Source organism: Gorilla gorilla, chromosome 1 (assembly GCF_029281585.2).
Source record: "Gorilla gorilla gorilla isolate KB3781 chromosome 1, NHGRI_mGorGor1-v2.1_pri, whole genome shotgun sequence".
NCBI classification, from domain to species: Eukaryota; Metazoa; Chordata; class Mammalia; order Primates; family Hominidae; genus Gorilla; species Gorilla gorilla.
Genome location: NC_073224.2, coordinates 37,221,321 through 37,234,451, shown reverse-complemented (window position 1 = coordinate 37,234,451; position 13,131 = coordinate 37,221,321). Strand labels below are relative to the sequence as shown.

Sequence of the window (13,131 nt, the reverse complement as noted above, 5' to 3'; positions counted from 1 at the left end):
TTCTCCGTTTTTGGAAGAGACGGAGGTTCCAGATGGAAGTTCCAGGTAATTACTTGCCCAGTCTTCGGACTACCAACAGAGCTGAGTCTAGGCTCATATCTCTGGCCATGTCGCAGAGTGTCACTGCCATGGCCTCTGTTCCTGGTGCTTGTGAGGCTGTTGGGATTTGGTGAAGGTCAAGGCCCCATCAGCACCCGCTGGCCAGGTGCCAGAATAAGGGTGAGAGTACAGTATACCACATTTCACAGACTGTGATCTAACTAGAGTCCTCCAAAATAAAAGGCTGAAAGAACAAAATGACCAATACTGCATTATACGCACACACACACACACACCCCTGAGAAATTACAGACTAGGTACTAAGAAATTTTTAAAAGGTTTACATTTCACCTGGTTTATAATTCCCTTGGGAGGGAAATTTCTCCCAGGAATGTTAACCTTTGCTATCTCCTCTCCAATTGGCCCAGTGGTATTTACACAGGACTTAAATCATGTATTTGTTGCTTACACTTTGGCACTTAAGGTGTTGTTAAACTTTGAAGCAGATGTTAGGCAGTTGCTGTGTTTGTTTCTGGATTCTCTCTCTCTCTCTTTTTTTTTGAGATGGAGTCTCTCTCTGTCACCCCGGCTGGAGTGCAGTGGTGCCATCTCTACTCACTGCAACCTCTGCCTCCTGGGTTCAAGCAATTCTCCTGCCTCAGCCTTCTGAGTAGCTGGGATTACAGGCACCCACCACCACGTCCAGCTAATTTTTTTGTATTTTTAGTAGAGACAGGGTTTGACCATGTTGGCCAGGCTGGTCTCTAACTCCTGACCTCAGGTAATCTGCCTGCCTCGGCCTCCCAAAGTGCTGGAATTACAGATGTGAGCCACCGCGCCGGCTGTTTCTGGATTCTCTAAAGCCCCCAGGGTTGGTCAAAGTTTCCATCAATTCCATTTTCTCTAATGAATAGATTTTCCTGGAGGATCCGCCTTGGGTGCTCAAGGACCTCTATCTTCTGTCTTTTGTTGGGTGAGAAGAAAAGAAATTAAAGGAGTGTTTTCTGCAGGTAAGAATGTGCTCTGGCATCTCAGGAATCTGCAGAGCCTGAGCTCAGACAAACTTTCCCGCCCAGGTCACGTTCTTCCTCACAGTCTGTCTGTCCTAATGATTCACATGATGCTCTGACACTCCTCAGGGCTAGAAAATTTTCCAGGTCCCGTCTTACGGAGCCTAGCTCAGGAATTAAACATACCCTGGGGTCAGGGGTACCAGCCACCACTTTAGCTGTAGGAGGACCTCTGCATCCTCATCTATAAAATGGGAATAATCACGGTGCCTTAGAGATACATATTAGCTGTTATCAGCTGGTATTAGGAGTATATGAGTAACAGAACCTCTGCTAGGTGGGTGAGGACAGGAGGTACAACTCTAGTTGATTGATTTTGTTACTGATGAACTTGCCTGGGGAGCCAGCCAGCTGAGGCTGATGGCAGAAAATAGATTTTTGGTTTATCAGAGCAAATAATCTGCTCCAATAATTATAGGCCCGCATTTATTATGAGTAAAAGAACATTGAGGGCAGATTCTATGAGAATCTTAGATAACAGCGCCAGGCCCCATTGCTGGGACTTCCTAGAAGCTTTGGGAATTTTCATACTAAAGGTGGAGAACCCTGTGGGTTGAAACCTTCAACAAGGACTCTCTCCAGAAACAAATCTGAACTTGGCTCCAGAAAGCAAGGTTTCGGACAATTCAGCTACTCCAGTTCATTTTACTTAAATGAGCGTTACAACTGTGATACCATGGTGAGCTTGTCTTGTAAACACTGAGAATGCCCTGGTACTATAACTTCCTTTAGCAGCGAGCATTAGAGTTTCCTCTTTCTTTACAATGAGTCACCTTCCCTGGTTCCTGAACCTCACAGAACTGATGTCTCAGTGCTGTCATTGGTCTGGGGGAGTCCTCCCACCTAGTCCTCTGCCCAGAGTGTATTTCGTGAACCACTGGTAATGCTGGCTCCAGGAGGTGCATACCAAGGGGTGGCTGACATCCAGAAGCCGCCTGGTCCTCCTAGTGGCAGCATCTCTGTAACCTCAGCAACTAGCCCTGTGCAGGGGACACAGGAGGCCTCATTTGTGTGCCCCGGCATGGGGCTGAGGGTAGAATCATTGCCCACTAGGGCCAAGAAATTCCATGGAGCTTCTCTGCAAATAGAAATTGCCAAGCTGCTTGGGAAGGGAGAGAAGCCACAGGTTGTCCCTCATCTCTTCCACCCACAGCCTTACAGACAAGATCCCCCAGCTTGCTCTGAATCTGTCACTTACCCAGGGCTCCTTGGCAGATGTCTGTGCGGGTGGCTCCTCCAATGATAAACTGGGGGTCAGCGCAGATCTCCTGGGAACGAGACCCACAAAGTGCTGTTAGCCCACCAGCCAGGTGCTTCTGCAGCTAGGATGCGTCCATTCTCAGTGGGGTCTTCTAACCCCTTCTCCCCTTCCCCTCCCCTCTGGGGAAAGTGTGTCATCACAGTCAGAACTCTGTGTCATGAGGTCCTTCTGACCCCTGCTCCCTGGGCCCTGATGGGTAGATGGGTGGTCCTGTCTGAGAAGGGCAGGCATTGGACCCTACACACTCCGGACTGCCTGGAGCCTCCTTCATTGTGCTGTGTCCCGGGGGCCACAGCAGCAAGGCCAGCCTTTTCTGCCAGACGTGGAGACCATCCACACTCTAGAGCCACCCTATCCACTGGGTTAGCACCCTCTCTCCTCTGTTACTGCATGCAAGTTGTTTTGCTTGCATGAAATTCCTTCCTTTCCCATTCTCTTCCCTCCTTTTCCATATTGCATCATACCTTGAGGCTCATTGTCACCTCCTCCGTGAAGTCGTCCTTCCTAGTCCAATCCTCACTCCTCCCTTCAAGTCTGAGTCCCAGAGTCTCTGGACTCTGCAATTTACTACTTAGGTATTACTCTGATTTCCTAACACATACCCTTTTGAGGGCAGGCGGGATCTAACTCTTTTGAATTCTTCCATGGGGCCATGAAACTTACAGCATCTATATATTCTGTACCTGCTTACATCAGAGACTGTGCTCAAAGCTTTACCTCATGGAATGGGTATTATCCCCCTTTTACAGACGAGGAAACAGCTCAAAAAGGTGAAGTGACGTGTCCAAAGTTAACACAGTTCACAGATAATAGACAGCACTGGCATTGGAACTTACTGATCAAATGCGCCAACTCTTTCTGCTCCTGCCCTGCCTCTAATTGATTTAGTACCAAGCGTTCAAGGGTGTTAAAACCTCAGGGGCTATTATCATGAGCAGCCTGATGGAAGCCAACCTTGAACACTTCTTAGCCCTTTCAGCAGCCCTCTGAGTGTGTTTCGATTCTGAAGAGCCCCACCCAAAAGCCACAGAGGAAGTTGGGGCACAAATTTGAGCCTCTCTGGGCTCAGGCAACCTTGCCTTGAAGGAGCTGCGTCTCATGTCCGCTTGGGTTGTACATGCCTGCCTCCACCCAACGGCCCTCGGCATGCCCACTCTGTCAAGCAGAAGTCTGTCTATATGAGACTTGGATCTAGCCCCTGTTCATTCTAGCTCAGATTGTGGGAGCTCTTCCGGAAGCACCATCTGCCGCAGAGGACATTCCCTTCATGCCTCTGCCTTGTTTCTCTCTGCTCCTGTCAGTTTTGGGGATGGCAGAGAGAATCAGAATGCTCTTCTGCTGAGGCAAAGGAAGCCAGCTTGGCCCAAGGCCTGCCAGCTAGCTCTTATCCAGCTGATGGAATAGATTGGGCTTGGTGCTGGGAGCCTGTTTATTATAAAGAATCACACGATAATCCTGAGTGTGCCAGGCACTTACCCCAGCAGGGTTTTTCCATTATACTTCAGAAACTTTCTAATGCCTTTAGCAGCCTCTCTAGAGAAGTCAGAGTTCAGAGTGGTGCTAAACACCTAAGCATCTAAGCGATGCTTCAGAAAACTGGAACTTGTGCACAGCATGTAGGGCATTGAATTAAATATGGGTCTTACCAGTCAGTGAAAAGGGGCTGAGGGTTTGGGCTTTGCTGCATTATTCTGATAACCTAGGTTTGAATCCTGGCTCTGCCACTTATTATGTAGGTCGTAGGACCCTGTGAAGTCACTTAACCTTTTGAAGTCTCAGTTTTTTCACCTGCAAAATGGGAACAATGAAAACACCCACCACAGAGGATTGTTCTGAGTGTTAAATGAGATAATGATGTAAACATGCCCTGGCAAGCACTCCATAAATGTGATCTATTATTATTACTGTTGAAGAAGTTGATGATAACAGTCACTGAACTTGGAGACAGGACATATGGGTTTGAGGCTGAGTTCCGCCAGCTGAAGATAAGCAAGTGAGAAACCTCTCAGAGGTTTGATTTTCTTGGGGGAAACATAGGGGCTCACAACACCTGCCCTTGCTCCTAACAGACTGGTTGCTGGAAGGATCTGATGTGCCACCCGGATCACACCTGCTTTCTCCTCACTGTACCCCTGCATGGCCCTGGGACCCCACTGGACTTACTGCTTTAATCCCCCTTCCAGGCACTGGAGCCACTCTTGCCAGTGTTGTGAAATCCTCTCTTCGAGGAAGAGCAGCTCCTCCTGCTGCAAGGCTAACCTGCTCCCCTCCCCTGCCCACAACCCGTATTCTCACTTCCTCAGGGACCCTGTTTCACTGCCCCCTCCCTGCCTTTATCTTTAATCCCTTCTTCCTGGTGATTCAACATATGACACATTCAAGTTGTTCTCATATGAAAAAAACACAGGCTCTCAAAGTCCAGGTCCTGCTCTACCTGTCAGTTCTCCTCTCTTCCCGGGGGCCCTTCTTAAATAAGTTGATCATGTTCTTAATTTCCAGTTCCTTTACTCTGGAGTCTACAACAATCTGGCTTCTACCCTCACCTTTCCATTGAAATTGCTCTGCTAAACTCACCAATGACTTGCTAGTGTTCAAATCCAGCAGAAACAACTGTGCTCCCCTTGCCTGACCTCAGCAGCATTTGAGAAGGTAGGAAGGAGGCAGAGAGCGCAGCCATAAGGGGTAGGCTCAACATGCACAGACTACACACAGTCCTGGATCTATGCCCTATATCCACTTGACTCTGAGCAAGTATTTAACCTTCCCAAGCCTCAATTTCTTCAACTGGCAAATGGGGATCGTAAAAGTCACACTCTTCCTTGGTTGTGCAGTGCACAGCCCGCCTGCCCTAAGCAGTGGCGCTAGATCATCTCTAGACCTCTACATCCTCATCTGGAAGTCCCACAGGCATTTCCAACTGTTGGGGGACCTGTCTCTGTCCCCTCACTAGCCTCAGAAGTAAGTCTTCAGAAGCAGAAACCATATGCATTGTGCCCAGCATATAGTAGGTATTCGAGAAATGCTTACTGAATGAGTGAAAGAATAAGTGAATGAGTATGTGAACTCACTATGTAAACTGTAAAGTGCCATGCAAATATAAAGTGAACACATTCTCTTGGTTTGTGTTTCACTTTTTTTTTTTTTTTTTTTACTTTTTTATAGAGACAAGTCTTACTGTGTTGCCCAGGCTGGTCTTGAACTCCTGGCTCAAGCGATCCTCCCACCTTGGCCTCCCATAGTGCTGGGATTAGAGGTGTGAGGCACTGAGTCAGGTCAGTGTATCACTTTCACAACCATAATTTCATTTGAGGCACATTACAATCCTGCATCCATATTCTACAAACAGTCACTTCTTTTGTGTTCACTGGTGTATCTCCTGAGCTCTCAGGACAGTGCCTGGCATGTAACAGGTGCTCAATCAGTGTTGTCAAATGAGTGAGTAAATGAATGAATGAATGAATGAATACTGTGAAAGGCATGGTTATGTGTCAGGCACTGGGGATATACTGGTAAATATACACATGATTCCTGCAGTTCAGTAGGAAGAACAAATACATGTGATTATATTCTAAACTGTGACAATGCTATGAAGGAAATGAGTGGGGTGAGAGAGAAAAACAAGGTGGGGAGGTGGCTGCTAAGAAGGGTCAGAAAAGACCTCTTTAGGGAGGGAACACCTGACTAAGTTGGGAAGAATGAGAGTGAGCCACACTCCAGGTAACAGCGTGCCTTGCTGGTGAGAAGGCCTCGTGCAGGAAAGAACCGGCTCTTTGAGAGACTGAAAGGAGGCCATGATGGCAGGGCCTGGTGGGCCACAAAAGAGAGCAAATATTTAGGCAGCATGTTTTCTTTTAGATGAAGACATGGAGGCACAGAGAGGTTAAATGGCTCGTTCAAGGTCACCCAGCAGGTTAGCAAGAAGGAGAACCCAAGTGCTCTGAGTCTGGGCTAGGGCGCTTCCTGCAGCCCTCGCTACCTATGGGCTGGATTTAGGGTAACAGAAGGTGACCTGGGAGGCTGCTGGGTGTGGAAGCAGAGCTGGAAGCCTTGTTCTCACAACAGGAATCTAGAAGTTGGACTTCAGGGCAGGCTTTCCTAGGCGTGGTAGGGGAAGCCTGGGGAAGTGTCCCAAAGGAGGAGGAGCCTCAGGGGTTTCCCCAAGAAACAGAATGGACAAGTAGATTGGGGAGCACAAGTTGTCCCAGGGCTGGGAGGTCAGAGACCCTGGGGGACGGGATAAGGGGGTCTGGAGGGCTCCCGGAGGTTTCCCCGGTGATTCCCGCCAGGGAAACCATGAGACACCTCCGTGTCCTGGGTTAATTACCAGTGTCAATGTTATGAGGAGGTATCGCTGGCTCCCCTTTGGAAAAATAAATCTAACCCCAGGGCTGCAGGAGACTATCCTTAGTCACAAAATGACCAGGCTATGGCCTGTCCCCCTCCATGAACAGACAGAACCCCAGCTGGAGACGGACTTTGTCTGGTAGATGCTGCCTCTCACCGTCCCTTCCCTGCAGACCCGATTCCCCTTCCCTTCCAGCTCCCCGCTAGAGTCCAATCAAAGTTTCACCCGGCCTCCTGTATCACCCTGAGTTTTTGTGAAGTCCTAAAGTGGCCTGCTAGTGGGATCTGAGGGCAGTGATTCGCCCCGACCCGCCCAGGAAAGCGTGGTGGGTGGAAGAGAGGGAAGGCCCCGGGAGTCCCCCCACGCTCGAACAGAGTCCCGGGCTCTGGCGGCGCGGAGGTGTCGCAGGACTGCGGGGTCCTGGCTTGCGGCTTCCCCACTGCAGCACCCGGGCTGCCCCCCGCCCCAGCGCGCCGCGGGCCGGCCTGCACCCCGCCCTGCCCGGCACTCCGCCCTGCCCGCTTCCTGCCGCGCTCTTCCTACCGTGGGGCGCTTCCACTCGATGCCCCGGGTTTTGCTGGAGTAGGGCCCCAACTCCTTGAAGCCCAGGGCCGAGGGGATGGCCGGGAAGGATGGGTCCTGGAAGAGCGTCCCGGCCTCCAGGCACTCGTTCCGCAGCGCCTCGTAGTCCTGGTTGAGGTACTTGATGGCCCTCTCGTGGGAGCCCAGCCCCTCGGCCGCCTCGCGGTCCTTCGCCAGCTTGGCCGCGATGCCCGCCATGCTGCGGTCCCGGCGGCCGTACTGCGCAGAGAAAGGTCGGGGCGACTCCGCGCTGCGCTCGGCTGGGGCGTGGCCAGGGCCCGGCGCGCTGCTGCTTCCACTGCGGGCGCCGCCGCTGCGAGCGATGATTCACCGGAGGGAAGCGGCCCGGCCCGCGGGGTGTGGCCTCAGCCGCTCCCGGCCTGCTGGGCTCCCGGCCCGGGACCAGGCCAGCCTGCGGCCTGCGGAGCGCCGGGACCGCCGCGACCCGGGGCCGGTGCTGCCATCTGCGGACAGCTCCCGGGATGGCGCGGCCCGGCGCCGGGGAGGCTCGCGAATCGCGGTCCAGAGTTGGGGCTCCCACCGGAACCCGAGGCCACCTTTGCAGCCCATAGGGAAGAAGGCTAGGATAGTTGTGGCCGTCCAGAAAACACCCGGGGAGTTAGCAGAGGGTCAGGTAGTGAAGTCGAGGAAACTAAACCAGCTGCCCTGAACTTTGTGCCAAACACCGTCTTAACGGCTCTGCATACATCATCTCATTTAATCCTCCCAGCGACTCTGAAGAAGGCGCTGATATTGTCCCCATTTTACAGATGAGAAAACTGAGCCTCGGAGACGCTAAATGACGTCCCCAATGTGGCACGACAGTCACAGGCAGAACAGGGACTCTAAGCCACCGGAGGCCTATTGCAATCACAATACTGCAATTACTACTGCTCAGCTGTTTATTTGATTATAGATAGGGTTGTCAGATTTGGCCAATAAGGCTGGGTGCGGTAGTTCACACCTGTAATCCCAACACTTTGGGAGGCCGGAGGCAGGCGGATCACCTGGGGTCAGGAGTTCGAGACCAGGCTGGTCAACATGGTGAAATTCCGTCTCTACTAAAAATACGTTGTGGCAGGCACCTGTGATCTCAGTTACTCGGGAGGCTGAGACAGGAGAATCGCTTGAACCCAGGAGGCAGAAGTTGCAGTGAGACGAGATCGCGCCACTGCGCTCCAGCGTGGGTGACAAAGCGAAACTCCATATCAAAAATAAAATAAAATAAAATAAAACGATTTGGCCAATAAAACAACAACCCTCCCAAATGTTTAATTTGAATTTCAGATAAACAACAGATACTTTTAAAGTATATGTAGGGCCCAAATATTGCATGGGCATACATACTTATTCTAAAAGAAAATATGATTCATTGTTTACCTGAAACTCATATTTAACTGGCAGGATTAGTTGGGTTACTACTGGGAGAAAGCGTTTAGAATACTGCCTGTGTTGGCTACTGTGACCACTCTGTTGTGGAGCTAGGGTGTGATTCTCATCTCACACACAGAGACATGGGTGCGTGCCAAGAAATGCAGATGGGAAGAAATTACCTCCTCTCCTTCTCTACAGTAGTAGGGAAGAATTTGGGTTTCACTGGAAGACTGTGCATGGTCTACAGCAGTGGTTCTCAACTGGGGGCAGTTTTGTCCGGTACCCACCCCAGGAGACATTTGGGAATGTCTGGAGATAGTTTTTATGGTCACAGCTAGGAGATGAGGTGCTACTGGCCTTTACTAAGTAGAAGCTAGGGATGCTGCTGAACATCTTCCTATGTCCAAGATAGCTCTTGTGAATCCAGAAAATCTGAAACAGGTCTCATTTAATTTAGAAAGTTTCTTTTGCCATGGTTGAAGATGCACACCTGTGACACAGGAGGTCCTGAGGACATGTGCCCGAGGTGGTTGGGGTGCAGCTTGATTTTATACATGTTAGGGAGGCAAGAGTCATCAGTCAAGTACATTTAAGAAATACATTGGTTTGGTTCAGAAAGGTGGGACAACTCAAAGTGGGGTGGGTGGTGGGTGGGTAGTGGGGGTGGCTTCCAGGATATAGGTAAATATTTAAACATTTTCTGGTTGACAATTGGTTGAGTTTGTCTAAAGGCCCAGGATCAATAGAAAGGAATGTTTGGGTTGCGATAAGAGGTTGTGGAGACAAAAGTTTTATCACATAGATGAAGCTTTTAGCTAGCAGGCTTCAGAGTGAACAGGTTGTAAAATGTTTCTTATCAGACCTAAAGTCTGGTTGATGTTCGCGCTGGAGAGGTATAATGAAGCATGTCCGACCTTGCCTTTCCTTCATGGCCTGAAAATTTCAGGTTAAAATTTTAAGAGCCTCGGCTAAGGAGGAACCATCCATTTAGATGGTTGGCGGGGGTAGGGGAGGGGGAGGCTTAGAATTTTATTTTTGGTTTACATTCTCCACCCAAAACATGATCTAGTCCAAGACATCAGTCATGTAGAGGCTGAGAAACCCTGGTTTAGAGCATCTCCTTCCAGAAGATCTGGGTCTAGCCTTTCATTGTTGTTGTTGTTGTTGTTGTTTTTGTTTTTCTTGAGATGTAGCACCCTGTCACCCAGGCTGGAGTGCAGTGACAGGATCTTGATGATCTCAGCTAACTGCAACTTCTGCCTCCCGGGTTCCAGCGATTCTCCTGCCTCAGCCTCCCACGTAGCTGGGATTACAGGTGCACACCACCACATCTGGCTAATTTTTAATATTTTTTGTAGAGATGGGGTTTCACCATGTTGGCCAGGCTGGTCTCAAATTCCTGACCTCAGGTGATCCACCTGCCTCAGCTTCCCAAAGTGCTGGGATTACAGGTGTGAGCCACCACACGAGCCCCTTTCATTGTTTTTGAGTTATTTTATAACTCTAAGTTGTATATAACTGTAGCAATGTATAGTTACCTAAGTAACTCTAAGTAAGTAATCTAAGTTGTAGATAACTGTAGCAATGGAAAATAATTTTTCCTATAGATATGCAAATGCATTCTGTCCAGTAGAGGCACTACAGTCCCCCTGTAGAGAGACCAGTTTTTTGTCTAGTTGCATATTCCGTTTCAGTACTCTTCACGTCATGTAAATTGTGCTGCTTTGGTTTCTCCTTTGAACCAGTTATAACATCCACCAGATTGCCTCGTTTAATCAAGTTAAATGGACTCTTTTTTTTTTTTTTTTTTTTGAGATGGAGTTTCACTCTTGTTGGCCCAGGCTGGAGTGCAATGGCACAATTTCGGCTCACCACAACCTCTACCTCCCAGGTTCAAGTGATTCTCCTATCTCAGCCTCCCGAGTAGCTGGGATTACAGGTGCCTGCCACCATGCCTGGCTAATTTTGTATTTTTAGTAGAGACAGGGTTTCTCCACGTTGGCTAGGCTGGTCTCGAACTCCTGACCTCAGGTGATCTGCCCACCTCTGCCTCCCAAAGTGCTGGGATTACAGGTGTGAGCCACTGCACCCTGCCGAAATGGAATCTTTAAAATGTGTTTGTTTTATACTAATATGAGAGCCATGATGTTACCTTTTCTTAAAACAAGTATTTTTGTCACTATTATTCCTCTGCCCCCATCTATTCTTGTCTCTGACACCCATTGCTTACCCCCTTTGCTTGACAAAACTTTGGTCAGACTTGTCTCTTTCCTACAGATCCCTGAATGCTGCCTGCCCCCAAGCCTGAACAAGCACAAACAAAGTGGAGTGTCCCCGCCAAGTCACTTCCCTGCCCAGCTTCTCCTGGGAATTGACTGAACACGGCAAGACCCTTTTCCTGTCGGCTCCCACTGGTCATTTCCCCTCACTTGTCCAGCTTCCCCTCCCAAGAGTCTGCTTATCTCCACTTGCTCCTCCTTTACCCTAGAAAAGAAGAATCTTTTTCTGTTTGATTTTGAGCTGCTGGCAGATTCTCTGAATTGGAATTGTCTTTCTCTCTTTTCTTTTCTTTTCTCTTCTCTTTTCTTTCTTTTCCTTCCTTCCTTCCTTCTCTTTTTCTCTCTTTTTTCTTTCTGTCTCCCTCCCTTCCTCCCTTCCTCTCCTTCTCTCCTTCTCTCTCTCTCTCTCTCTGGCTCTTTCTTTCTTGTTTCACTCTTGTTGCCCAGGCTGGAGTGCAGTGGTGCAATCTCCACTCACTGCAACCTTCGCCTCCCGGGTGCAAGCGATTCTCCTGCCTCAGCCTCCTGAGTAGCTGGGATTATAGGTACCAGCTGCCATGCACAGCTAATTTTTTTGTATTTTTAGTAGAGATGGGGTTTCATCATGTTGGCCAGGCTGGTCTTGAACTCCTGACCTCAGGTGATCCACCTGCTTTGGCCTCCCAAAGTGCTAGGATTACAGGTGTGAGCCACTGCGCCTGGCCTGCAATAGTCTTTCTTTCTATTGAAGTGTCCCTTTATAAAAGTCTGGATTTTTTTTTTTTTTTTTTTTAAACAGAGTTTCACTCTTGTTGCCCGGGCTGGAGTGCAATGGCGCGATCTTGGCTCATTGCAACCTCCGCTTCCCGGTTCAAGTGATTCTCCTGCCTCAGTCTCCCATGGTTTTGTTTTTATTTGACATCCTCCATCTCTGGTTTGCAAGTCTGGGCATGCTGCCTGATGGGCAGGTACCACCGTCCACCACCAGGCTTTGCTTTCTTTACTCTTGAATAAGGCGGGGACACACGTTCCATTGTGTAATGGTTGGCACTCTGGACTCTGAGTCCAGAGATGGGGATACAGGCATTCATTTCTAGCTCGTGGGTTTCTGGTGCAAGGGTTTTATGAAGCCATCACAATTGAAAACAGAGGAAAGAGACAGCCCTGTCCTGGAAGCTGTTCATTTGTTCCACTGTCTGATTTCCATTGGCCCCACCCCGACTTCTTCTGGGCTCGAGGCTCTTGGGAGAAAGCTTGTCCTTCTGCCCAGTGGGGCAGAGCGCAGGCTTCTCCTCCCACTGATCTCCTCAAGGACAGCTCATCTCTGGAGGAAGTGACTCCTCCCAGGCAGGTGGAGGTTATTTCCCTCCTAAGTCATTTTAGCAACAAATGGGCAGATCAGACCTATCATTCCAGTCAACTCAGAAGCTTTGCACAGCCTGGAAGCAGAAGAGCCTCCTGGCTCACCTGAAGTTCCTCTTCCCCAGCTAGGCAACACCCTCTTTGGTGCAGCCCTGGCCACTCCCCTTGCCATCCTTCTAGGGATCGCTGTGTACATAGGGCTCTGCTTACAAAGGGCTTTAGGCTGTCCTATGCCACCCAAATTTAATTGCAAACACATACAATGACTACTTTCCCCAACCATTTGGACAAAGTCTAGTTTTTAAACCTGAGTTAATGTTGCTTTTTCTACTTCCCAAAGCCTCTCACACTATGCTATCTCACTGACCCAGCAAAGTCTTCTCTTTCTCTGACCACACAATCCTTTTCATGGGAACACAAGGACATAGACAAACACTTCATGGTGGAAAACCTTCCTGGAGTGAGTCAGCCAGCCCTGAGGATGGTGGTGAGTCAGAAACAGCTGGGATTATCCAGAACTGCCTGGGTCTGGGCCACTGACCTTGTGAGTAAATGAGAGAGGGAGTGAGAGAGAGAGAGAAAGAGAGATAGAGAAGAAGAGGGAGAGAGAGAGAAAGAGAGAGAGAGAAGAGAGAGAGACAGAGAGAAAGAGAGAGAAAATAAGAGAATAAGAATGTGTGTGTCTCAGAGGGCCATGGCAATGGAAACTTTTTCAGTAGTATTTTTCTTTAGATTATTTTCTCCCTGGCCCTGGATGGTTGAGATGCATCAGAGGCACAATCTGCAGGTTCTGGATTTTTTTTTTTTTTTTTTTTTGAAGTGGAGTCTCACTCTGTCACC

General features: G+C 49.3%; 1 protein-coding gene across 1 annotated transcript in view; it reads right to left on the bottom strand.

Moving 5' to 3' along the window:
* CAPN2 (calpain 2) overlaps positions 1-7,615 on the bottom strand; it is a 63,566-nt gene extending 55,951 nt beyond the window's left edge. The window contains exons 1-2 of the mRNA XM_031016183.3: positions 7,259-7,615; positions 2,308-2,377 (exon numbers count right to left, since the gene is read on the bottom strand). Coding sequence (XP_030872043.3) covers positions 2,308-2,377; positions 7,259-7,495 — 307 coding nt within the window. The 5' untranslated portion in view covers positions 7,496-7,615. The remainder of the gene's footprint in view (positions 1-2,307; positions 2,378-7,258) is intronic.
* Between the last annotated feature and the right edge of the window lie 5,516 nt (positions 7,616-13,131).